This window comes from Poeciliopsis prolifica, unplaced genomic scaffold (genome assembly GCF_027474105.1).
Source record: "Poeciliopsis prolifica strain line A6 unplaced genomic scaffold, Auburn_PproV2 SCAFFOLD008, whole genome shotgun sequence".
In the NCBI taxonomy this organism is placed as follows: Eukaryota; Metazoa; Chordata; class Actinopteri; order Cyprinodontiformes; family Poeciliidae; genus Poeciliopsis; species Poeciliopsis prolifica.
Window position 1 is genome coordinate 16,975,785 of NW_026562383.1, and position 27,548 is coordinate 17,003,332.

General features: G+C 35.2%; 1 protein-coding gene and 1 pseudogene across 1 annotated transcript; one reads left to right on the top strand and one right to left on the bottom strand.

Moving 5' to 3' along the window:
* Nucleotides 1-1,019: 1,019 nt before the first annotated feature.
* Nucleotides 1,020-18,741, bottom strand: LOC129362243 (macrophage mannose receptor 1-like; annotated as a pseudogene).
* Nucleotides 18,742-23,034: 4,293 nt separating this feature from the next.
* On the top strand, nucleotides 23,035-26,500 carry LOC129361709 (voltage-dependent L-type calcium channel subunit beta-2-like). The gene is made up of 5 exons (XM_055032729.1): nucleotides 23,035-23,043; nucleotides 23,881-24,063; nucleotides 24,193-24,288; nucleotides 24,721-24,894; nucleotides 25,688-26,500. The coding sequence occupies exons 1-5, from the start codon at nucleotides 23,035-23,037 to the stop codon at nucleotides 26,381-26,383; spliced, it is 1,158 nt and encodes a 385-aa protein (XP_054888704.1). The 3' UTR covers nucleotides 26,384-26,500.
* The last annotated feature ends 1,048 nt before the right edge of the window (nucleotides 26,501-27,548 follow it).

Here is a 27,548-nt window from a genome sequence, read left to right on the forward strand (position 1 = left end):
AATAAATCCAGAAAGGTACATTTTTATAAACTCACCATAAGAGTAAATGTCTTAAGCTTTTCACAATTTCTCTGTTTTTTTTTAATCTGACGTAAAAAGTCCAAAAAAACAGGAAATGAGTCAAACTGCGGTTTAATGTGCACAGCACAATTTAATAGTAAATCAAATCACTTTGCCTTAGGTAACTAAAATCCTTCCTTTTTGCAAAACTTGCAAAAAGGAAGTCTTCAGAATGCTGACTGTCATTTTTAATTTCTCAAACCCAATTTTTTGATTTCCTCATTTGATTCAGTTAATGCTTAAAGTTCACATTCAAGTGTGTTGTGTTGTCCAAGAAACACTTTGAGCATTATAATAGCTCTTGCTGAGTTTTAATTTAAAAAAACAAACCAAAAATAAATAAAACAATAAAGGAACAAAACAATTTTCATGATTATTTTCAAAGAAAAGCAACTATTCAGATTTTGAGAGGGCACATCGGGATCACCAAAACTGAAAGTGTTTGTCCAGGTAAAAAGAACTTCTTTGTGATTCATTCAAGGCTGCCCACTCCTTGCCTCCCTGGGGAGATGCATGATTCAATTCTTTTCATATTTGAAACGTCTTGTTATCCCAGATGATAAATTAACACACACAGACAGACACTCACGCAAGTAACGCAGATGGATGAAGGTTAATATTTTATTTATTCATCTGTCTAATATGATGTCAAATATAAAACTTCTGTTAATAGCTACCATTTCCAGATATTAATTTTGTAGAGCAAAGCTGCCCTGGCTCACTTTGGAAACCAGCTTTTTTATTGTTATAACTTGTTACTTGTCTTAGATCAATACATAATATATAGATATATTTTTTAACTATTTTGTGACTGTATACTAGGAGACAGTTAATCTGTCTAAAAAATTGAGCTGCTCTGCCTCAAACACCTTTGAGTTCAGTGCTTTGCCCGACACCAACATGTGGCAGGAGGAAGTTAGAATCTGAACCATAAGTTTTGGATTCTCAGCACACACATCTTCTGCCGTAGTTCAAGCGCCAAAGCATTTTACTTCCAATTTAATTTGAATTCACAAATTACATCAATTCACTTTCATTCATTTTATTTTATTCATATAAGGCCTATTTCAAACAAAGGTCATTTTAAGGCACTTTACAAAACAGATCTAATTTATCAATAAAATTATACAGTCAAGAAAATAATTAATGTTATCATTCAGACACATTTAAGAATAGGGACAATCCTTCTATATATGCTTTTTGACATATCCTGGTTTCAGAATAACATTACATATGAAGTGAAACTTACACATTGCAGCATTATAGACGTAAGGAATCTAAGTTCATAAGTTCATTTCCTGCTGGAGGACTGTCAGCAAAGATAAGACACTAATAGTCCTAGGTGCTTTTGCAGGATTGCCAAAAAACACCTTACATCTGCACAAATCACATAGGAAGTGTAGCAAGATAACTTCCTTTGTTAGTCAGAGAACCAACTGTATATATACCAACTGTATAACTTTGCATTTTCTCCATGCTGGGAATTGAATTACAATCAAACATCTATAGAGACTTTCTACCTTTTGTGAATTGTGTCTTGTTTGATCTTTTTTGCAAACACATTTTTCTAACAATAATATTTGGAGAGGTGTTGCATCATTTCTAAATGAATGACTACTTTGAGTCAAAGAGTGTTCATGTCTTCTTTCTCATTGGCAATTAAACTTTTGCAGTAGTTAGAATACAATATACATCCAAGCTACTTGAATTAACATTCCAGTTAATTAATTGTTACACCATCTTCTTGTATAAATCATTCTTTGCATTTACATTGATCCTAAGCAGCCATAACAGAGAATACTTCCATGCACCATCTGCTGTCTTTTACAATTATATAGTTATTACAGTTGACTGTTATCTTCATCTGCGTTCCCCAGCAGTTTTTTAGTGTCCACCAAATTTTTCTGTGACTGGTTGCTGCTGAAAAGTGGGTTATCAAAGGCCGTTAACCCTCCAGGGATTGGTATGAGAGTCATCTGATGACCAGACTTCTTGAACAGGAAGAAAGCAATACCTGCTCCCATTGCGATCCCAGCAATGACAAACACAGCTACTAAAGCCGTGTGACCCCGACCTTGAGGATCAATGGCAACATCTGCAGAGAAAAAAAAGTAGATGAAGAGAAAGAAAAAAAAATTCCAAATAGAAAAAGATGAAAGCATGACTCACTTGGTTTGGGTGATGGCTTTGGAGGTAACACTGGAAAGAAAAAGAAAACCTTATCAAAAAATGTTGCAGATTTGGTTTCTTTTTAATTGGTAGAAATTATTTGCATGCTGCTAACAAATTCTAAATTACTTGCACTGTAATGTTGAGAGGACCATGTTTGTCTATGTGGCTTTTACTGTGAAATGTCAGCTTTTAGGCAGCTATTTTCCTCAAAAGAATGAAAGAGGTATCAATATGATCTTTAACAAAGTCAAACAAATGGACAAAGTTTAAAAAACTGAGGAAATGTACCAGAAATATTTCATTTGATACAGTGTAAATATCAAGTTTACATTGTAAAGAAAATATAAGACCAAAGACAATAAAATTAATTACACTACGATCTTTTACTACAGCAAGGGAACTGTCTGAAATGCTATTGAAGTGATTTTGATAGTTGAGATTGAATTCATTGTAAAGTTTTTACCTTTGGCTGCTTTACAGATGTATGGTCTGTCTTGCCATCGATTCCCCGTATGCCATTTCCCGTCTGATGCACTAATCATGCCGTAGGAGCGAAACGGATAATCTTGCCAGTTTTGAAAATCCATGACCGTTTTATCCAACCACATCCATTCTCCTGGGGATAGACAGATATTTATTTTATTGTTTTCTGTATTTTATGGAATATCTAAAATGTTTAAAAATAGAAATAAATAATAAATTACAAATACATTGTAAAACATTTGATGGGTGCCTGAACATGCAATTTCAGTAAACATGAAAATTGTTTTGTTTTAACTCTGAAAGTAAAGTTCATAAACATTGTTTTTTAAGTTCATTAATCTTGAATTGTGATTTTTAACTGAATGCTGCAATTTAAATCAAACTATTTCACAATATGAAAGAAATAACTGTCTTCATCTAGTTAAAGAGCACACATTTCTCTATTATTTTCACTCACAAGAAGACAAGATTATTTTAGCTAACTACTTAATTAACTAAATGGTTAAATAATTACTTTAGAATAATTTAAATTCTTGCTTCAAATTGCATGAACAAAATTTTTGATCTGGTAATAAATTTCATCAAACATTACGATGCATTCTGCTCTCAAATATTCAGCGTGAACAGGACATTATCCTCAAGCTTTGTAAGCTAAGGATTGCTGAAAATAGACATTTTCCTTAATAAGACACAAGAGTCAGATCAATCTAACACACTTCCATCTCAGGATACAACAACATGCTGCTAAGCATTCTGGGAAACAGTTCCCACTCCTGTCTTTTTTTTTTTATAAGTGCTAAACTAAAAACTCTTAGAGGTTTGAAAAAATAAAAAAATAAAAAAATTGACACCACTTACTACATAAGTTTATATTTCACAAACTCACACATGTAGGTTCAAAATCTAAAACTCGCTAAATGTGTCATGACTTCAGTGTTTCTGCTCCACCTTCTGCGCTGATTGCTCATCAGCTCACTCTCACCTGCACTGTGCTGCTCCCTATTTATACAGCTGATTTTCACCAGCTAAGTGCGAGATCGTCTGTTGCCCTCGTCACAGCTTTCAAGCCATTGTTTCATGTCTCAAGGAGTTTTCTGGTTTACTGATCCTGCCTGTTTTTGACCTTAGATTCTGCCTTGTCCTTCGGCTGCTGAAAGTACTCTGATCTCCTGTTAAAGAACCCTGCCTGTCGCCGACCCTGCCTCCTGCTTGCTGTTTTCTGGATTATCTGTGCCTGTGGCTCTCCTGTGTATGACCCTGGATCGTCTCTCTACTCCGTCTCTGGTCTGTGGACTTTGCCCCTGTGGTCTGTTTGTTCCCTGAGCCCCCAAGACTGTCTGTTGTCCTTTCATCCTACTTCGTCCCACCCCCGGCTGGATCCCTGTCCCCTGTGGATCCCTCCTCCCATCTCTGCTCATTTTTTCCCACCCCGTTCAGTCACGTCTAAATTATTATTTTTTGTCATTAAAACTTCTGATTTAACTTTCTCCTGTGTTGGCTGCGTTTTGGGTTCTGGCTTAGTTTGCTTATCATTACAAAATGTAATTGACTCTGAGTAGAAGACAGTAGACACAACTAAATGTGGCTCAAATATTTTACAGTGTAAAATTATTTTTGTAAAACATAGAAGACACATGTTCAGTTTAATTTTTCCTTTAACACTGCCTTTTTGTGATGTTCATTACCTTTAGTAGTTTTGAACAGGCCCAGCCAATAAGATGTGTATGAGTTTTGAAATGTTTAATGTTATTAAGTATGAATCCTGTTCCCAGGGATCTCCAATGCTGGCAAGGGTTCCACCTTCACAGAACACACCAGTAGTTATTTTTTTTGTACATGCAAAATCAATTTTCACTACTACAGAAAGGATTTTTCACAGAAGACACCTACCATGTGACAGACAGCTAGTAGTTGCATCTTGCCACTCTTTCTCTTCAGAGAAAAATAGGTAGCAAAAATTTCTGAAGGTTTCCAGGTCTGCCACCGACTTTGGCCATGTGAAAGCAGAGAAGCCCCGTATCCAGTCCTACCTGGATATGGGTCTTCTGGACAATTCCAGGATAATCGTCTGACTTAACTTCTGGCGGTGTGTCTGTGTATTACATAAACAGTGGTACAAATTACTTATTTAATAATTGAAAAACATTTTATTAAAATTTATTTGTCATTACATAGCAAAATGGAAGAAAATTTAAACAGTAAAATGCAGATTTAAGCAAATTAAGGGATATATGTGCTTATATGTTTATTTAGAATATATTTAGTTTGCCTTCACCTGTGGACTTCATGCAAATACTGCTGAAGTTCTGATTGCAATCATTGGTTTTCCATTTTCCATTAACATCCACATAAACACAAATTCCCCCTCTACGTGGTTCATTCCTATCCCAGTTGGTAAAACGTAATGGCCAGCCTCTATGTATTGGAAGTAGTTATTAGTCTGAAAGTAAAAAAAAAAAACATCCAAAAAATAAAAAAGAGATAATACATACGGCTCAATGACCTAATCTTTTGTGTTAAGTAAACGTTGGTTACACAGATAATCCACAAATATCTTGTTTTGAAAATAAAAACAGGGCTGAGAAACATTCAGTGTAATTTGGTAAAAAAGGGCTAAACATTGTTAAATATCTCAAATATATGTTAAACATTTTTCAACTGATCAAACTGAAGTTCATATTTCCACTTACTACATCAGACAGGTCTTGTATCTGTAAAAATTTGCATTTCGCCAATTCCCTGTGAGCATTTTGTTATGAAAGCATTACATCTAATATGTTTGAATGGAATCTAGAATAAATGTTTGCTTTTAGAGGCTGTAAAGACCATACCTGGTTTTTATTGAGTCCAATCCACAGAGGACGTTTAAGATTCAAAGCCAGCAGCTCAATGTAAGCCTGTGTCCACTCACTCCGTACACTGACCAGCTTGGCACCGTTAGCTTCACAGGTCTTCTGAGCATCAGACCAACTCTTTTGCTGGGTGACAAGCTTGATAGAATCATTTAGGATTTTGAAGTAATTATCTGGATGTGTTGGTGTAGTTGTTTCAGGTGTATTTGGTTCTGTTTAAGAATAGAAATGATAAGTAATAATTTTTTAGTTTTCAATCATAGTACTTATGTCATTGCAAAAATGTGCATTTAAAAATTTATACATTTAAATAGAAATAATTATAATTAAATACTATCTACTTGTAAATCAGAATGCATGAGTTGTGTAACATTGTAAAATAAAATGGAGAAACATTTTTTGTGCATCCCTAGTAAAGAATTTGTGTAAAAAATTTTATTTGTAAAAAATAATTACTCAAGTTACAAATTCTTTTAGTTAATGTTTTTTTTACTGGTGCAAATAAAAAACTCTCTTGCTTTGGTGTGAGTTTCCACCTGCAGGTACTAATTTTTACAGCTGATTGGTCAATGCTAGGTCAATTAAAATGTAACGATCCACTAAGATTACAGAAAAGTTCAGTAGGAGATTCATAGAATCTCATAGAATCAGGTGTCTCAGGTGTAGAGTAGTAACATAATTCAGTATCACTTTTTGGGTCACTTGGAAGCTTTTGAGTTTAGGGTTTGAGGTCTTGCTGTTATGGTGTTCTACCAACTGGAATTTGTTGGTGGTCTTTTATTGAATCAATGCATTCTGCATAAGTACAGTGAGTCTTCCCAAGTGACATATCTCATGCTGTAACAGCACACTGCATGAGAAGCCACTGCTGACTGTAGTGACCTAAGTTAGATAAGTTAGATATGTCTGTTACATATCTAACTTAGAAGTAACTTCGCTGCAGGAGAAAAACCACCACCTCAGAAAAATTGGACATCTGGAGCAAAGTAGAAAGATTATGCAAACAAAATGGTTTTAATAAGATCCTGTGGCTGCATAATCTTATAGGATTGTTACATTTGTGATTGGCCAATCAGCCATAGAAAAGAAAAGAAAATCCTTTTTACAAGGTTACACAAATCAATTCACAACTACACATTCCTATTTACAAGTATTAATTATGCAAATTTTGTTTGCAAATTTACTAATCATTTGCTGTTTTTAGCAGAGAGAAATAAACTAGACCTGGACTGAAGGTTGAAAGTGGGACAAATAGGTGTAGCACGCAAGTAAGTGAACATTTTACTGTTTTGAAAACCATCAGCAGGAACCACGTTAAATGACTTACGTAAGCCACTTAAACATATAAATCCATTGACGTCATGGCAGGATTTAGGTATCCATTTTCCAAGTCCATATGAAGGATTACCGTTGATCACAGCACATTTTTTCTGTTAGAAATGACAACCCAGCAGATGTAGATCAAAAAAGATGGTAATTAAGTGTAAGATGGTAAGAATTACGTTGTAGAAAATACTCACCTCGTTTCGAAATGCAATATACAACTGCAAAATAAAGCAACATTTTAAGATTATTATAATCTGTACACCTCAGAATCAGAGAATAATTGTTGATCCCCACAGAGGAAAACTGAGAGAGATGTGATCAGAATTACAGGGAGAGATCATATCTATTCAGTCACATTTTCTTCATTGAGTCCCTGGTCGACCAGCCCTCACTATTAGGACATAATTTTCTGCCAGTGGGTCAGAGCGAAGCTTGTTTCATTAGCAAAAGGAATGGTTTTTGTTTATTTAAACGTAAATAATCTAAGAATTACTTACGTCTTCATCAAAGGGATGCTGCAAAAGAATCCAAAAAGAAAAATAAATAATCGATAAATAGCTTAGAAATCTTCACTTCAAATATAATTTTTTTAGTCATGATTTAAAAATATTAAATATACAAATAAATTGCTCACAAGCAGTTATCTGGATTAGATAAAAACCAAAAGTTAATTTTTATTAGGTTAATTATAAAGCTTTTCTTCACTAAGCAAATGAACTACAAAATTGTTGTTTATTTTTCAAAATATTTATGGGATCAAATAAAATGATCAAATACAATTTTTGTAAAGATTGCTAAAATGGTGAAGCAGTTGCAACTCATTAGTCAAACATTTTTCTCGAGCAGGAGACAAATTGTAGAACCACTGATTTCGTACAAAGATAGATGAATGTTTTTATCTTACCATATAACCATAATGGTGTGTAAAGGGTGAATGCCTATTTCGCTAATGAAATATAAAACAAAATGTTATATTTAATTAATTGTTAGAGTAATAACATTTTCAAATTGACAACACAAACATACAATGTTAACTTACAGAAAGATCAAGATTGACATAAGACTTTGGCCGTCCATCGGTCCAGTAAAACCCATCGCCATACGAGCTCTGAAAACCAATCCACAGGTCTCTATTTGGTGTGTTCGCCATTTCAGACACTAAAAACACTGAAAACAGAAAACAGAAGCAGTCATTAAAGTCCCAGACAATTTCAAATCAATAACATAATAAATTTCTGGCTTTTCTGATTGGCATGGAAATTCCCATCACTTTGCATTCCAGTTTAATCATGTTTAGACCTGCAAACAATATTTCTAGTGAGGGTGGTTAGTAGTCAAATACAAAGCCTAACTACAGCAAAGATGATGGCTAGAAAACTTAGCAAAATACTAAGGTAAATGTATTGTAGCAAATAACTTGAACTGAAGTAAATGTTCAAAACTGTCATGAGAAAACCAACCTTGCTCATGTCTTGAGGGAATAGAGGCCAAGTTTCCTCCCATCTCTTGACATTGTTGCCTTGCATTGAACCATGTTACTTTTTTACTATATATGATCTTGTAACACTGAAATTGAGCCATAAGAAATTAAGTTACAATTTGTGTATATTCCAACCGAATGCATTCGATCTAGCTCCAACAGAAGGATATTCTCAGATATTCTCAAGGTATAAAACTGAAATGCTGCCAAATCTCACCTTGGAGTTGATCCTCTTCCCTTCTTTGCAGTTACCTTGAGGTGGGACTGTAGGAGCCACGGTGGCATTGACAGGAGGTGAGCTACTGCGCTTACAAATAGAACCGAATTCAAATCCACAGTTGTAATCATGCCAGAACCCTGTGAAACCATAAATGATAAGTCAGGAAGCCACGATATGCATTTCACGTTTTTGTGTGTATATACATAGGGATTGGTGACATTTACCAAATTATTTATATTTACATATTTTTCAGATAGTTTGTTGTTTAATTTTTCTGATTTCTTCATTATTCTCATTTGAACCTTTCTGTACTGGCCATTAAAATAAAAATACAATAAGTAAGAAGAAAATCTACAGGTGTAGATGTATGTGAAATGATAAAGTAAAAAAAGTACTAATAGTATTATTATTGCATTATAATAATAACTATTTTGTTAATAGTTCATATCCCTCCCCTGGTCTTAGTTTTGTCTATATTTTTGAATGAGTAAAAGTTGGTGAACCATTTTTCTACAATACCCTATTCTCTTACTACATTATCTAAAAAATGCAATCAGAAGGACAAAATAATAAAAGTTATTTTTAGTCACAAGAAAAAAGGAAACCACCCAAAAAGTCAAACTTCAAACCATGTAAGATCTAATGATCAGCCCATCACGGTCATTCCAATTAAAATGTTCCCAAATTATCAAGGCTCATATTCTAACAACACATATAAAATAGTTTTTTCAGTTATATTCATTTAGTTATCTACTCACCATGGAACGATCTCATGACAACACAGTTTTCATCAGAGTTAATAAAATTAGGTTGTCCTTCATCCCACATTTGATAAATCACTGGAGAACCATCCATCCATCTTAAAGCAAGAAAAGACGAGGTCAAGTATGCAAAGAAAAATACACTAATCCATTAATCTGCTCTGTTACCATTATAGTTAGTTATAATGCTTTGAAAGAAAGCTTGCAAACATATATTCCTTTTTTCCCAAATATGTTTGGAACATAAACTTACTGGAATGACTTGTCAAGATCCACAGTTAGTCCAATCCAGAAAGAACTAGAACGTTTGGATATCTACACTCAAACAAAGGCTCATTTTAGTTTATGAGTGCAGGAGAATATGTAAGAGAAATGTAACAAGAAATTCAGAAGGGAATAACTAGTGTAAATTCATAACATTGTGAACTTCAGTGAACTTTGCAAAAGGCAAATACAATTCTAATCCTGCTGCATATCACCAAATGTTTTCGCCAATTCATTAAGTTTGTCATTTAGCTCAGTCAAATGAGGAATTTAACGAAACTATAGTCCAAATGCAAAAAAAGTTTGTAATACTGATGTCACAAAACGAAAAAAAAAAAATGAAATAAATATAATTATCATATTCCAAACTAATTGTAAAAGGATTCGGAAATGATAGTACATATTTCTGTTCTTTTTAGCATTTGTTTTTACATTTGTTGTAAATTACTACATTTATTTTTAGCCCTGGAATTAATATTCCATTGAACCTATTATTTCCAAAGAGATTGCTGAAGTATTTTGGGGTGCATCTAGACCAGTCTTACATATATACAGTGGGTGATATTCATTCTTTTTTATAAAATAGCACAGTAAAAATGTGTGTAGGAAGAAATGTTTAATCCTGGGTCATGGATTTTAGGTCTCATCTATTATTGAGCCAGGGCAAAACAAATTACATGCTGTAAGCTATTTTAGCTCTCCTCTCTCATGCTGAAAGATAAATCTACACTCCAATCTCAGGTGCTTTTTAGCTTGAGGCAAGAATGCAAAAATGCTTACAAAATGCTTACCATTGATTTTCTTAGTTGTGGGAGATCATCTAAAACTTACATGGGAAACCGACCTTATCCACCAATTATACCTACCTAAACCTCACTGTCACCGTTTACTATCCCATGAGAGAGACTAGAGACTTTATCACTATTTAATTTAAATTTTCAGACAAAAAACATATGGATCGGCCAAAATTGGAATCTGCAGATCAGACGTTTAAAAGATCAACTAAAACTGACGAATAAAAGGGTGGCTTATAACAAATATTAATCTTTTTAGAGTTTAATTTTTTTAATGTTTAAGTCTATTGTTTTTCTTCAGTTTCACAATGTCATGAACATTTGTGTGAATTTAACTCACAAAATCCTAATGAAATACATCTCATACTGCATATTTATGATCAAATGCAAACAAGTTCAAAGGGTCTGAATGATTTTGAGAGTCTCTGTTCACAAAATTTTTAATATCAAGTAAATTAAAATTTCACTGAAATCTGGTGAATATTGATTTCTTTTTGACAAGCTAAATTTGAATTTTATTGTATTTTGTAGTTATATCTTAATGAGCTATTGCAAATGTGCCATACCAAAGAATGAATAAACATACCTGTTTCCACAGGAAAGTACGCTCTGCTTCGCTGTTGATGGTCACAAGGTCAGCATGTTTCTCTCTGCAGGATTTCCGAGCATCGTCATTGGCCCTTTGCCGGGATTCAATAAAGTATTGATTTCCCCCCCATTCCAGCCACCCATCAGCGGTATGGTTGTAATCTGTGCATTTGCCAGAGCAAATAATGCATATTAGATACTCTATAAAAGTAAAGTCTGATACAATACAGGCAGGTTGTAGCCCTAGAATAACTGGCAGAACTAAAAAAAAAATCACTGATGATTGTAATTTGCTGAAAACATTAAAGTCAGATGGTAGCTATGGTAGCACAACAATCTAACTACAAAGATTCTTCATTAAACTTTTACACCACATTTAAATCTTAAATTTCAATGTTAAATAAATAAAAACCTTTTTTTTAATCTATGCATGAATCATAAAATCAGATCTAACATTTTCATTCTCAATAAACAAATGTTAAAATTCTACATCTATGATAAAATGTTAGCATTTATACCTCAGCAGCTGCTTAGTTCATTTATGCCTGGAGTCAGCTCTAAATATGACCAGCATTACCTGGAGTTTGAAAATCTGTTGGTTAATTACTTGGAATTTAACAGAAGTGCAAAAATATTTTCTTATTTATTTTAATTGTATTTTTGTTTGTTGTTTTTAAGACTCTATAAGTATTGTCAACAAGTAACCTATAATTACTGAGTAATATTTCTACATTTCTTTTAAACATGTAAACATGTAAAGAAAGGCGTTTCTCAGGATTTAAACTCTTTTTGCAAGGAGAAAATTCAACCCGAACCCGAAGTGAACCAGACAAACCCAGCCTGATTACAGTTTGTTAACGACACAGTTGCGATTTGTGAATTTCAAAAAGTAATACTCAATTTGTCAGAGCAAAAATATGCACAGTATGAGGGTTTGCCAACCATGATTAGCATCACCGCCAGAAAGTTTGTTGACTATTGCGTTTCAAATTTAAAAACTGAGTTATTGTATTCAAGTTATTACATAATACACTTACCTGGAGTTGGAGGAGGTGGGGGTGACTTCGGAGTCAATCCTACATATAGATAGAAAGCACACCAGAAATAAAAGATATGGTATAATTGGAAAGTATAACACGAACTTTGGTAACATTCAATGTATCTAGGCATAACTTTATATAACTTAGCCACCTTTTACCTGTACGGATCTGACAAACCCAGCCATTAGGCGCTTCACACTGATTATCATTCCAAGACCCTGATTCAGCCCAATCATGTGGATAGAATTCAATGCAAGATTCAACATTGTTTTTGTTATTTGGTTCTCCATCTCTCCAGTGTTGAAAGTTTACCTGTTAAGGAAACCATTATGATAAGGATCATAAAGATCATAAATAGTTTTGTCACAGATTGAGAAGTCCTGTAAAGAAAAGCATCTGTTTACTCACTGGGGATCCGTCACTCCACTCAAAACCAGTGCCCTGGTCACTGGCACTAAGTCCAATCCAGAGTGTTAAATATCTGCTGTAGTTGGGAGATCTGGAAACAGATTATATATTTAAGTTTCACTAGCAAATACAAGAGTTTTGGGTGACCTACACATTCCTCAGGCTGCCATATATGGATGAGTATGGATAAAGACCAGGGTTTGTAAGACCACTGATCACAAATACAGTATGTGTGCGTGTTCCCTGCACTCCTATAAAAGGCTCAGAGTCTCACTGGATTTGTCCCTCCAACCAGCCTCTGAATTTCTGCTAACTTAAATTCAAAATTTTGCACTTGCTTAATCTCTAAATATATTTTCTTTGCTTAATAAATGTATTAACTCATTTAAGTCTGTCTTGCGGTTTTGCCTTCCACAGAGGGATACTACAGACAACCCCTAAAAATATGCTTCACTGTAAAGGCACACATACACCACATTTTATAATGTAAGCATGCTACATGGTATTTCTCATCCATAATGTGATTTCAGTCTTATTAGCAATTACTGACAAAATACCAAAGGGATACTGATCATTTGGCAAACAAACAAAAAAAAGAAAAAGAAAAAAATGACATAAAAAACCATTGTGGTGCAACTCATTGAAAAATTGCTGTTTATGGCAGTAGGTAAATAAAGTCATGCTGTACCTAGATGATTGCTTATTCAAATTCAACTCAGCAGCGCTGTGGAAGCTTAGTAGGTCTCCTCCGATTGCTCTGCAGTAGTCCCTGGCCTCAAACCATGACTTAGTCTCTGTACGCTCAGCAAATACCTAAAAACACAAGACGTTCACCTCCTGTTATCTGTGTCCATTCATCCCTCATTTTATTACTGAGCAAAATTCAAGTGAATGCGATGTCTCCAATCAGACTGCAGTTCATCCTCTGATGTCTTTTGTTTATCAGTTAACTGTCATCATCAAAACTATGAGAAAATGTGCAGGTTGCCTCAAACAAGTTAAAAGAGAAGAATCACACTCTCATCTCAGAAAGGCAAATTCATGGTTTCAAATTATAATAAAGCAGCCATTGAGGCTTATATTATTAGTGTTTCAATTATTTGAAAACCTAAAACAATCAAAATTGCAATCAGCCATTTTTTCTAACTGACGTCACTTATGTTGACAAATCACTGCAGTTTAGCAGTGCATACATTAAAAATGTCAAATTTCACCTTGTAACAGAAATATCTTGATGAGATTTTGGTCCATCCATCTGCACAAAGGTCAGAGGGAGCAGTCGTTGGTGCAGGTGTCAAAGCTGTCCCTTCTGCTTGATATTTGCAGATGTACTTTTCTCTGTTTGTACACGGCAAAACGTCCCAGAGGCCCGCAGTGCTACCAGTGGTCATTGCGACGCAACCCTGGTTGCGCCCTTGTTGGCAAAGAAATTAACAACTGTCATTTTAAAAGTTACTTTCAAACACATTATATGAACATCTATGTTTTGTACCTGGCATTTCCCTGTTCCAGTGAGTATATCTCACAGGCACAGTACTGGTCCACTCAAAAACATCTTGGTTTCTTCTGGTTTGAAAGCCCTAACCAGAAATGTTTCTCGGATCTGAGGCCCACCAAGCTGACTAGGAAGGCATTATCCACCCTGGAAACATGAACAATAAAATAATAAACCATTTACCACAATAATTTTTGTTATTTAACTTACATATTTGATTTTGAGCTACCAAATAGGTTAATTTAGCTAAAGATAAAGATTAAGTTAGGTGTGTTAGTCCTAAATACTGAGCTATTTAGATGCAATAATGTAAAGGTATTTCTTAAATAACAAGATAGAGCTGCAGTATGTTTCACATTAATTAAACATCTAGATTTTATGAATGAGATATTGCTGCTATGTCGTCCTACTAGGTCTAAAATTATACAGAACAACATGGTGTAATATTTCATGGTTTTTTATACATTTAAAGCTTTTTAATTGTCATTTCTTTATCTCAGAGGACCAGTTGTTTCTTCTTATGTCACCTAATTTGTTTATCTTTACAAGAAAATTAATTGTTTTTTAGAATTTTAACAATATTTCTTATAAACAAATGGGGCTTGTTTGTATCACCATGTCTTTTCTCTTCATCTCTCGCTCTCTTTTTTTAACATTCCTGTAAAAATATGTAGGCTTTGTATACCTGTTTGAAACATCTGCCAAGTAAGAATTTGATCTCTTGCATTCCTCTTTCGCGTCTCCAAATGTCTTTCTTTCCGTTCCAATGAAGTAACAGTAGGAGCCGTATCTTTTCCAACCCTTTTCAAGAAAAAAAAAAGAGCATTTTAACCTCTTTCTGTGTCAAGATGCAATACAATATAACAGGCAGCAAAATATTGATCTGACAATTGTGCATTTCTAATTCTATCACTTATGAAAACTGTTTTGTTTTTTTATTTACTTTGTTGAAATCTTCCCTCTTTTGCTTTTATGCCAGATAAAATATTTAAAAAATGTTTTTCCAGACTTGGAAAAAATCACTCACAGTTTTGCAACCTGCATCCTGCCGTATTTCATCCCCACTGGGTTCAGAAGCACTGGTTTTCATACAAATGAAGCCATGGGCTCCTTACAGTCACGATCAGCCCAGTTTCCGTTCTACAGAAAGAAAATACAGTTTGTTTTACAATATTCTATGTTGCACGACTTTGTATTTTTGTGTTTATAATGTAAAGCACTTTGAAATGCCTTGTAGCTGAAATTTGCTGTACAAATAAAATTTGATTGATTTGATTGATTGAATATATTGTCAAAATACACAGATTTGATCTATGCAGACCCATTCAAAATAATGTAGAAAAGTTAGTTTATTTTAGGAACTTAATAAGTGAAACAATGAATAGATTAATTACATGCAGATGGATGTTTGAATGTGTATATTTCTATAAATTATGATGATTTTCCACTTACAGTTAATGAAAGTATTACATCAGAGCAATGAAACTATTTTTGAAACACAAATGTTGGGTTAATGAAAGTATGTTTAATACCTGCTTATAGGTTGTTATTGTCAAAAGTACTTTTAATCTGACAAACAAGACTCATTGGATTGCATATTCAAAATTATTCAAAATGACTGTAATACCTCCAATGAGTTCTGGCTCTCCTGTCAATGGGATTTACTAGAAAAATCTCCAAATGGGTTAGAACCAGATCTAATCCATGAACTACCTCCACTTTTTTCTATGTAGAGAAACAGTTGGTGTTCTATGTCAGAAACTCATCTACCATCATGGATCCTATCTCAATAAGTTGAGTGACTATAAATGCATTGGTAAATTGAGTTCTTTGCTTTGTGGCCCAGCTTCACCATACCAGACCAGATTCAAATGTGTCACATTTAAAAGAGAACATAATGTTTCTCACCTCTCCTCTGACAAGAACACAATCGTTTTGGTTTGTTGCAGTTTGTGGTTTTCCAACCTCCCAGCTGGTGAAGGTAACTGTGGTGTGGTCAGACCAGTCAAACAGGCCTTCTGTTTTAATGTCATTGAGTCCAATCCAAAGCTCATCAGTGGAGGCTGCAGACAGCAGAAATAAATAAAGGAATTGCTATTATATATCTAAATATCTATCATTAGTTTACAGGACTTCATAAACTTTAATTTATGTGCTTAGTTTGCAAATTCCTTATTGTGATTAAAAGGAAAGGCAAAATAGTTAGCTTGAATTTTAGCAATTGGATGGTTGTCAAGTGTAAGAAAACCCCAAACTAAGAAACCTCCAGAAGACAGATTGATATGAAAATAAGGGTACCATATCCAAGCTCTGACGTGATAAAACTATGGTCCTCCATATTGCGAATGCTTGCAAGATCGCCTCCGTCTTTACGACAAGCCTGCTGAGCACCAGACCAGCTTTGGGCATTTCGATAAAGTTGGAAGCAGTGACCATTGTATGGAACCCATGGTGCTGAACAATATCCAATGTCAAGAACTGATTGCAGGAAACACAAAAAGGAGAATGTAAACCACAAGGTGCAATAAATATAAGTTCACAACATCATAAGCATATTTTATTTCTCCAAGTAAAAATTATTTACCTGCCGTTGGAGAAGCTAGAACTCCTTTACTGTAGCAGATGTAGCCAAATTCCTTGCTGCATATTGAATTTTGCCATGCGTACCCTACGGTTCCATCCATCATTCCACAGGTATATGCTGGATGGGTGATTGGTTGTCCTAAAACGACATAATGGAAAATGTTAGGTATGTTGTAACTTATCATAACTATTTTTTCACATCAGGATTTAATTTTGTAATTTAGTTTTTCATCTTGAGAGAAAATGATTGTGTAAATACAACGCTGTGTCCAGAGACTTTGTTGTTGCATATAAATGACAAGAACATTAACTCAAAAGCAACACAAGTTTGTGAAGAGTTAAAGGAAAGCTATTTGTGGACCTTGTGATTTTTATCAAAATATGAGACTGAAAAATCCTACCTGAATCCCAATTAAGGTAACGAAAAGGGTCCCCATTAGACCACTTCCAGCCATGTTCTGAATCCAGAGTCAGACCGGTCCAAAGTTTTATCCTTGGCGGGTTCCTTCTGGCTCAAGCAACACTATATGGGTGAAATAAAAGAACATTTAAAAAGAAAGACCATGAAGAGCTCATGTATTTTCTTGCCAGTCTGAGTTCTTATAAGTCATTGAACCTGTGATGTAAGCCTGCTCGTGGGGGTCATTGATGGTGAGCAAGGAGGCGCTCTGCTGCTTGCAGCTTGCTTCAGCCTCTGCCCACGTCAAAGCAGAATTGGTGTTCAGTTGATAAAATGCTCCACTTACTGGATGTTTGATCCAGCTGTCCTTATCTGCAAAACATTATATACAAGTTCATCTAACTAAATAAAATAAAAAACAACTTATCTGTCATGAGGATCAGATAACTTGGACACATTCTCAGGGTGACCACTTAAGGGTTAAATAGCAAATAAATGTTTTTTTTTTTCAGTAATTCCGCAAAAAAATGTAACATTTACATTGTATAGATTAGCTACAGAGAGAAATAATTCAAGTTTGTAAACTCAAACCCAGCAAGTGCTTTTAGGAATATCAGTATGCTTGAAAATATACATCTGTGTATGGTGGCTCAAGTTGAGCCTCAGTCCATACTTTGGGAGGCATCTTTTTTGAAGATTTACCAATTTAATGAGGTGGCATATTTATGTTATTTTGCTTTTCTCATGTTTTTTTCAAACAACTCAAAATTCACTAATGATAAAGTGCTTTTTTAATTTAAAATGGCAAAACAATAAGCATTTAAAGCACTAACTGTACTATATCACTAAGATGAAAAGATTGTTCAGTACTCACCGCTTGATGGGCAAAAGCCCCATATCTCATGTTCGTACTTGGTTTCAATAGAGCACCAGTTATTTTGGGCGTCAGTCGAAGTGCAACTTGAGTACCACTGGTTTTCGTAAAAGAAAGGGAACATGCAGGGCCTTCCTGCTGCATTGCCTCCTATGGTGTAAAGTTCTGAAAAATGAATAAAAAAAACACAAAAAAATAATTGCAATTAAGCACTCTGATTGATACAGATTAAAATTAGTTACTTGGATCTTGTGAAAAATGCAGGTTTATACCTCTGTAAGTTCTTGTGCAAGCTCCACTGGATGTCCCTGATATCGTGAGTTTGCTGTTGGGTCCTGCTGTTGTCACCAGTACAGCTTTGTTATCTGCTTGGAGCTCAATAAATAGCTTGTGTTCGGTGTTTGCTTGGAGGGTGAGCATGGTTCCATTCGTACAGTTCCATTTTTGGAGCTCACTGGTTTCATCACAATCGTAGAGGCTTACTTCACTCATCACAGTTGTTCCCTGGGCTCCCAGACATTTATTTTTGCCAGGCACCAGCAATCGGTCAGCAGTTGTCCAGCGTAGTTCTTGGCAAATGGAGTCCGTTTTAACCAAGCAAAACCCAGCTGCGTTGGTAAGTTGAAATGGTGAATCTGAAAAGAGAAATTGTTAAAAAATGAAAAGTTCTCATAAATATTTCAGCAGTTAGCTATTAGAAAATGTTTTGTCTATATTATACAGACATACAAGCAATAATTAGACACAGATTTCTATATGCAACTACTGCTATTTAAAAAAATCTGAAACAGATTGAAATCAAGAGTTGGAATACTGCACCATCTAATGCCAGGCACTGTAGCATTTTCAGTAGGAGCACAGTGACAACACATGTGCTCCTCATGATTCTTCTTAAGACTTTCTTCACCAGGAGAATGCTTAATCCATCTAATGTCCACACAAAATCTAGAAGTTGTGTTGGTCAATATGTAGAGATGGGGGCTTTTATCCCGAGACGCATCACGACAAGCCACGTCATCACATCTCTTTTTTTTATTCTTTCTATTTAGTCAGCATCATGTCTGGTTTGTTTACTTCTGACAAACAAGTAATTACCACATAGTTCCTGAAATCTGAATGAGCAATTTATTTGAAGAAAGATACCCTCTGCACCATGTTCTGCCTATAACCTGTTCTTTGCATCCCAACAGACAGGAAAATATGTGCGTAAAAGGAGACCAAAGACAGACTGACTTGCTGTGGTTGCAAAAGACATTTTTGGGAAAGACTATGGCTAATCAGAAAACCAACCGTTCAACTGTCATTTGTCATCAACATCAGGTGCTTCTCATTGACTTGCATAACAACTTAATAGAAAGTCACTAAAAATTCAAAGAGCAAGCATTTAAACAACTGCACTGACTTTAAGTTAAATGATTTTCAAGTCTTTGAAAGGTATATGTTTTAGATTTACAACTGTCTCCAATACATTATGTATCATACAAAATGAACCGCAGACAGTTAGGGATGTGATCTATTTTGTGGTTTACAAAGATTTAGACTAATGTAGAAGAAGTCTTCTTGAGAAATTATCTGGAAACTATTGGGAAATAGTTGCAAAAAGGGAAGTCTTCATAACGCTGACTGTGATTTTATTTTCTTACTTCTCTGGGAAACATTTCATTAAGTTCAGTTTAAGTTGCTGTGAAAGTGAATTGAATTATAAAACAAGAGGCAAAGCTTTCTATTTTCCAATTAAAGGGTACATGTTAAGTTTATTGATTGATTTACTCTATTTCTTTTAAAAAATTTTAATGACGTCAGTTTCAACCCTCCATACAAGAAAACCTAAATTTGCCATGGATATAAGTAATTCTGGCTTAAGTTGAAGTCTGTTGTTCAGATTATACTTCGTTAGCGCTTGTGTTTGTGTTGAGACAAGACCAAACAGTTCAGACATCGCTTTTAAACCTAATCCACAAACTAACATTGTGAATTACAGGCCACTTTATTTCCTACTTATCTTACTGTCTACTACTTCCCCATTCTGATATTCGAACTTAACTTCAGCAAATCTTTTCTATTAAATCCTTGAATTGCTTCCATGTGATTGGTCTATTCTGATTATTTGTACAGTGAGACGACTGTCTGCCATTGAACATACATTTTGGAAAATTAAATAGAAAGGTAAAACTGCGTTACACTTTCAAGAACATTTATTTTCAACGGAGGAATAAACTCACTGTAAACATCCAGGGGAGCAAATATTCAGTGTTATCTTTTAACCAAAAGTTAAAACTTTTCCAATGTTTTGTATCATTCGCCTGTAGTAGTTCTTATACAGACAGTTATTGCTTTATATTGGCACTAAGCACTATTGTGCTACCTTGGAGTACAGTCCATGAAACATATATTATGGATCCATTTATTACAAATACACTTAACGTATTTTAAAGATATGCATTTTACATTTTTAACATACAAGCAGTGCCACTAAATTCAGTCTAAATGGTATTTCCTTTGACAGAATTTAACAGAAAATGTCTTCTTTTCTGATGAAAATGTGTCATACTAAATAAAGAGCTGCCATATATAAACATGCCAAGTTTTTGTGACTTCCTCTAACATGATTTCAGTGGAAGAAACATTCTCCCTCCTTTCTTTATCATTATGCAGAATTCATTTAAAGAAACCAATAATTACAGTGCTGACATTGTTTAACCCTAAACAAATTAAAAAAAAATGAACAGTATATCATCATGAACAGTTTAATGTCTTTTTTGAACATTGATAGGGTGTGTCCTCCATTTTACATTCAAACAGTAAAAGCAATAAACAGCATGTAGAAAAAGAGCTTAACATGTAGCAATTATATATACATTCTGTCATAGGTAGAGAAAGAACAAATACAGTTATTGTTAAATTACTGAATATTTATTGTTTGCAATAAAAACAAAATACTGAAGCATAGCTGTGTTTACAGAAAAATTAATCTCAGACTAGTTTGCACAACTTCAACTTCTGCAAAACTCCTAAATCACAGAATTAAAATGGGCTCTGGATTTTCTGGGGGATATCGGATACTTCAGCATTCTCGATCAATGTATTGGTGTCGACCACATCAGGCTGAGATTTTTCGCCATTGAAGTACAATGGATTGTCAAAGGTGGGGAAGGGACGAGGAGATCTCTTGTAGATCAAGAAAGCGACAACGGTCATTGTCGAGATGATGGCGATAAGCATCACGACCACCAAACTTGTGTGGGCACGACTGCGTGGATCGTCTCCTCCTTGAGGCTCTGCACATGCAACAAGCAGACAGGGATAAGTTTTACTCAGTGAAATTTGACTGTAATATTGGCAGAAAATGCAAGTAATCAAAAACTGCACAAATCATTAAGAGGTTTAACTTACCCTGTTTTGGATCTGTATCTGTCATCATAACTGTTCAGAAAAAAAAAGTGTGAAATAATTACTGTCTTTTCTTAAGTTCAGCTGTGGTCTATATTTTGTAAGGTGTGTAATTTAGAACGGCTTCACTGGAATTTACAGAGTGCATATATTATTTAGTCAGCAGACTAAATAATATATATTTTTAAAGTTTTGAGTCCATACATCAATATACAGTGTAACAAAAATCAGCTCCTATAATAATGAAGTTTATAGTCAAGTGTACACAGCAATAAATAGACTCCACTGGCATTATGTATCAACCAAAGATCTAGTCAAAGTGGAAGAACTGTTTGTATGAAGCTAATCCCACTTTATGGTTTGGTAGATCTTTATTCAGCTTTGCAGCAATTACTGCCATTATTTTATGCATGACTTTGGTCATACATAAAGTATTCAGTAGTATTATATTCTGTAGTACTACAGTATTCTGTAGTATATTTTACTACAGAATACTTTTGTAACAAAAGAATTTAATTGACTCAGTAAATTTAATTGGTCAAGTTTGTGTGGCAGCAGAATTAAACCGAATCATTAATATATATATAATTGTAATCACTGCAAAATTTAAAGCCATGCATGTGCAAGATTGAAATACAAAGTGTGATTATGCTAATGTCTCTTTTTTTTCTGTTCGCATGTCTGTGACTTAAATGTTAAAAGGGATACATGGATAAAACACAACTCCAATAGCTTCATCATGGAAAAGACAACTAAATCAATTCCAAAACAAGTTAATATAATTGCTTTCTGGAAAACTTGACTTCCCTTGTGGCATCCCCCATATTTTTAAAGTCCTAATTAATTTTCTCATACTATCTAAATTAATTTGAAATGAATGTGTCAAAGCTATTTTTGTTTTTTGGCTTACATTGCTGCTCAGTTTTTGCCTTAAATACACAGAGTTGCCACAAAGTTAAATCAAGCATATCCTAAATCTGGAACCATGATGGGTGTTCTACTCTTTTGACTATATTTGTACTGTTATCTCAGAGATGTGGGTTATAGCAAGGATGTTTCAGAGAACCGTTAGTAAATCTAGAAAACCCAGACTCCAAATGAGTCACGGTTTTTTCTGATGCAAGTGTCCAAGGTAGAGATAGACTTTTGTGACTTTGCTTTTACCGAATGTCTCATGAAAGCTGCTTTGCCACTAACACCATAGTGAATAACTAGCCTGTAGCCTCCACAGATCAGGCTTACTTTGGTTTGAGTGGATTGAGTGGGTTCCTAATCTGACTGTGATCCTCAGAGCTTTGAGACCTTTGATGCTTTTTCTTGTTTCTTGCTCAGCAACTTTTAGCTTGCATGTTCCTGCTTTGAGGAGCAAATGACTAAAAAGAAACATTATTTGCTTTTATCTTCCAGACATAGTGGATGTAATAAATGTTTTAAACAATAGTTACTTGTTTTTAGCAGGTTCACCATGCTACAAAATATATTTACTGCAAATATTAATGGCTAAAAGGATGATGCTTGCCAATCAGACCTAACAACAGCATCAACAGATCTGCAGCTGCTATGCTTTGCTTATTCTCATATATTTCTATCAGAACCAGCACAATCTCAGTCAGTTAGAAAACTTCGTGGTTTTAGGAAGTTTCATCTTGTTCAAACCAAGCAGATGTTTCTTTTTTGTTTTTGTTTTTTATCTTTATACTGTAGAATAGTCACAACCGTCTCCCTGTCTACCCTCTGATCCTTTCTATCCATTTCAATAGAGGAGGAGGAAATCAGTTAAAACAAGAGCAGGGATAAGATTTACTTGCTTTTCTCTTGTCTCTCTCATTGCCGTCTCATCCCAGATGCTGCCGGTATGTATGACTGAAAGCACTGGTTGTCCTTGTGTTTTTGACAGCTCCACCTCCTTTCTGTTCTCATTTACCTCATGTTTGTATCAGCTGCTGGTACCCTCTCACTTCTGTGTGCTTCATTTATAGTCCATGTACACAAAAACTGACTTCATCCTTTACAGCTTTGAAATATGTAGCCAAAGTGCATTGAAGTGCTTTTGTGTGAGTGGGTTGTCGGATATGTTTTAGGACTAAAACTTGATGTCCTTTCCAGCTCCCTCTAGTGGACAAGTTTAATATTACCCCTGCCATGAGTTGAAGAAATCTTGACGCATCTACCTTTGTGGTGGGAAAAAATTATACATATAATAAGAACAAAAAACTAAATATTTAGGCTTTTGGTGAAAGCTGCCAAGGTCTTGTTTTCTTTTGTTGTTTGGAACATGCTATTTCTTTACATGCTTTTTATTTCTGATGTCAATTGTCATTTGCTCTGTTTATTAGTTATTTACAAGTTCAAGTAAAGCAGAAAATCTTTTGTAAATAATTTAAGCTTCTTATGAAGCCAGACTGTATGTGTTGAATGAAGTGTTAAACAGATTTAAACCTAAAATAATCTTCACAGCAAATTAACATTTATTTAAAAAAAGGCAACTTTTTAAATTTATTATTGTCATTGAATTGTTTAAAGTTACTGTAACAGTTTTTCTATAATAGTAGAAAATAATATAAAATATGAGAATAAAGGTATAAAGATCTAGAACATTCCTACTGTTGCCAGTCTCAATATGTGTGCTGTCATATTTAGGGTTTTCCAGGGAGATCTTGTTACATCATCTATATTTTATGTTGTCTTAGAGTTGGAAGTTTACATTTTCTGTTTCTGCAGCCCAGATCCAAGGGGAGGTGGAGCGTATATTTGAGCTGGCCCAGAGCATGCAGCTTGTCATTTTGGATGCAGACACAATTAATCATCCACTGCAAGTGTCCAAGACTTCGCTTGCTCCAATTCTTGTTTATGTGAAGATATCTTCACCAAGAGTAGGTTTCATCAGTCATTCATCCTGATAGAATGCATTTCTCTAAATCTGTACTTTTTGCCCTGTATTGGTCAAAAAAAACTGGATACTTACTTTTTTTTAAAGTTGTGTTCTATTTTGCCTTGTGTAGGTGCTGACAAGACTTATCAAGACAAGAGGAAAATCTCAAACCAAACATCTTAACGTCCAACTTGTGGCAGCAGACAAGCTGGCCCAGTGTCCGCCGGTGAGCGCCATCTGCTGGAAATTGTTAAAAACGACAACTGCTTTTTTTTCTGTTGAAGAGATAAAGATCTGGTTAATGCCGTGTAATGATGTCAAGTCATTTTTTAATCTGCAAGTTGTTACGTTGATACGTTGTTAAAATCAATGCTGAGTAGCCTTAACATGCAGTAAAATAACAAATCCTGTTTTTTGGGGGATTTTTTTATCAGTCTTAAATCCAGCCTTACTTGACCACCAGTGAAGTTCTATTCATTGCAGTATTATTTTTTCTGGATTTAATTTTTCTAAATAGTTTTTGACACACACAGTACAGCTATAGTTTTCAGTAAACTTACTCCTTCATTAAACATCCTAACACACATTTACTATGCTCTCCAATGCATCCAGGTGTTCATGTTTGTTCTATTTCTTTCTCACCATTTATTGTCTGTAGGAAATGTTTGATGTCATATTAGACGAGAACCAGCTTACTGATGCCTGTGAGCACATCGCGGATTACCTTGAATCTTACTGGAAAGCAACGCATCCGCCAGAGATGGAGCCTTCAAATGCACTTGTAGCACAGCTGGCTGAGAACACATTGCCTGCCTCTCCAGCAACAGTACCGGTGCATAAAAAACAATTCATACAGTGAAATCATACAGAAATATAAAAAATACTATTTTATATCACCTCATTTCATCAAACTTCATCTCATTCATGTGATGTGTACAGATATTTGTTTAAATTTAGAGAAACTAGATTTTTTTAACATTATTTTTGCTTCATCTGTATGTTTCCACCAGTCCACCTAACATTTTAATTTCATGTCTTCTCATCCTATTACTATGCAAAGTTGAAGAAGAAATGAAATAAGCCAACAACTGGTGAGTGAGTTATTGAAATATAACTGTTATCGTTTTTTAGTTATGGAAAAAATGTAGAACCTCAAATACGTGATTTTATGTAATGTCAGTAATTTGTAGCCTGTTATAGTTAGATGACTGCTTGATCGAAATAATTTTATTTAAGCCTGCCCACATAATGACAGCCATTGTCACCAGAATAGATTATCTCAGTGAGCTGACCAGCGGTTATGTAAACTATTAACAGTTAATGGAAGCAACTGAAAGTCTCGGTTTTCTACTCATGTGAGGATTTAACCATAGTTTAAACACGTTTACAAAAGAATGTTTGTTCTTTTAAACAAATCCAGAAGAAATCCAGGTCAACGTTTACATTTGAGCTGGAAATGAAAATGATCCATCTTATCATTTTGAAAATTTGTCACCATCTTCCTCACATTGTTTTCATTGTTCACATTGATCTTTCCACATCGTCTCTGTGATTTGGAATTGCAAGTTACTTAATTTTATTGTGTGACTAGTTAAATGATATTCATCTGGTCCTTTTCCTTTAAGGATGAGCAGAAGAGTAAGAAGCAGGCTGCCTCCAAGAGGAAGGGTTCACATGAGAACCACCCAGACAAGGAGACCCCACCCGCCCCAGATCAGGAGGACAGAGTTGAAAAAGGCCAAAGAAAGGAAGAAGAGGAGCGACATCTGAGGACAGAACCAAAAAGATCGCAGCACACCCACCACCATCACCACCACCACCACCACCGACGGATGGAACACCACAGCCACGCACAGCACAGCCAAATATCTGGTGATGTGAATGCAAAGTCAGGTAGAGATTACAGCCAGAGGCCTCCAAGGAGACCCCTGTATGAGGAGAGGGAGGACGAGGTGGAGGAAGTGGAGGTGGAGGGCAATGAGGAGGAAATACACTACAACCACCGGGGACATAACCATCACCACCACAGTAGCAACCACCACCATTATCACCATCATCACCAACACCACCGTGGCCAGCTGCATGACAGGGAGGGCTACGAGCAGGAGCACAACGAACGCAACCGACATCAGAGGCATCACCAGCGTATCCCAACACGGACACACCATGCAGACCTCTATCCTGCACACAACCATCACAACTACAACCACCAGGGCAGAGATCGGGACAGAGACAGATACAAGGACAGGGAGAGCGACAGGGATCGAATCAGAGACAGAGAAGCACGTCAGTGGCACAAAGATTCTTACATGGATGACTGACATGTTTCTACTCCCAAGCTGATGCAGTTTTATGCTTCCCATTTTATAATGCACTCATAGGTGAAACAGTCATTTTGAATGTACACTATTCTTTCATACTGTTTATTGCTCTTTAACTCTACAGTGTTATCTCCACACAGCCTAATTCACTTGTTTTTCACAAAAATAGAAGCAAACTACAAATTCTAATTCATACCATCAAAGGGGGATTTGCTTGTCAAATTAAGTTACCAAGCAAATTACAGCTCTGCAACTTTTCCAAGTCTCAATAAAACATTATACATGCATTTATAGGAAGCATTTCCAATATTTATTTCAGTTTTTGTAATTTAAAAGCATTGGATTTTACCATATACAGTTACTGACAAAAATGTAACATCTCATGAATTCTTGTAAGAATTGGACATCAGATTTGGAGGAGACAAAGAAAATAAACGATGCACTGCAGCCTTTATAAAATGAGGGCATAGATGGAACCATTCATTGACTCTCATTGATTAAATGAACACACTTAAATCCTTCTAATTAAAGAAGTACTGAGCCTTACAACAAACAGTAAGGTCACAATAGACCACTCAGCCTTGAACAATAAAGAAAAACAGCAAGAGAGTCTCCTACCTCTATAGGTTCTTGTGCAAGCTCCACTAGATATCCCTGAAATGGTGAGTTGGCTGTTGGGTCCCATTGATTTTGATAGTACAGCTTGGTTATCTGCTCTGAGCTCCATATAAAGCTCCTGGCCTTGGAGGGCAAGCACCGTTTCATTTACATTCCCACTTTTGGAGTTCACTTGTTTCATAACAGTTGTACAGGCTCACTTGATTCCCGACACTTTTTCCCTGAACTCCAAGGCATTTATTCACCCTGGGAACCAGCAGTCGATTGCCAGTTGTCCAGCGTATGTCGTCGCACCTGCTGCCAGCTTTAACTAAGCAAAATTCTGTGCCTGTGTTGGTAAGCTGAAATGGTGAATCTCAAAAGAGAAATTGTTCAAAACAGTTCCATGAGTAACTAAAATAAGTAATAGGGAAAAAAAAAGTCTACAATTCAATAACAATAGCTGATTAAAAATAATATTCTGGTGTTAAACTGTTTCAAATATCCATGTGCAATGGTTGAAAACAAAGCTTAGACCCATGCATTTTAACAGAAACTCACAAACATC

Coding starts and splice junctions, on each gene's coding strand:
- LOC129361709 (XM_055032729.1), top strand. Junction 24,064..24,192: donor TGAAGATATCTTCACCAAGA/GTAGGTTTCATC, acceptor TGCCTTGTGTAG/GTGCTGACAAGACTTATCAA. Junction 24,895..25,687: donor CCTCTCCAGCAACAGTACCG/GTGCATAAAAAA, acceptor TTTTCCTTTAAG/GATGAGCAGAAGAGTAAGAA.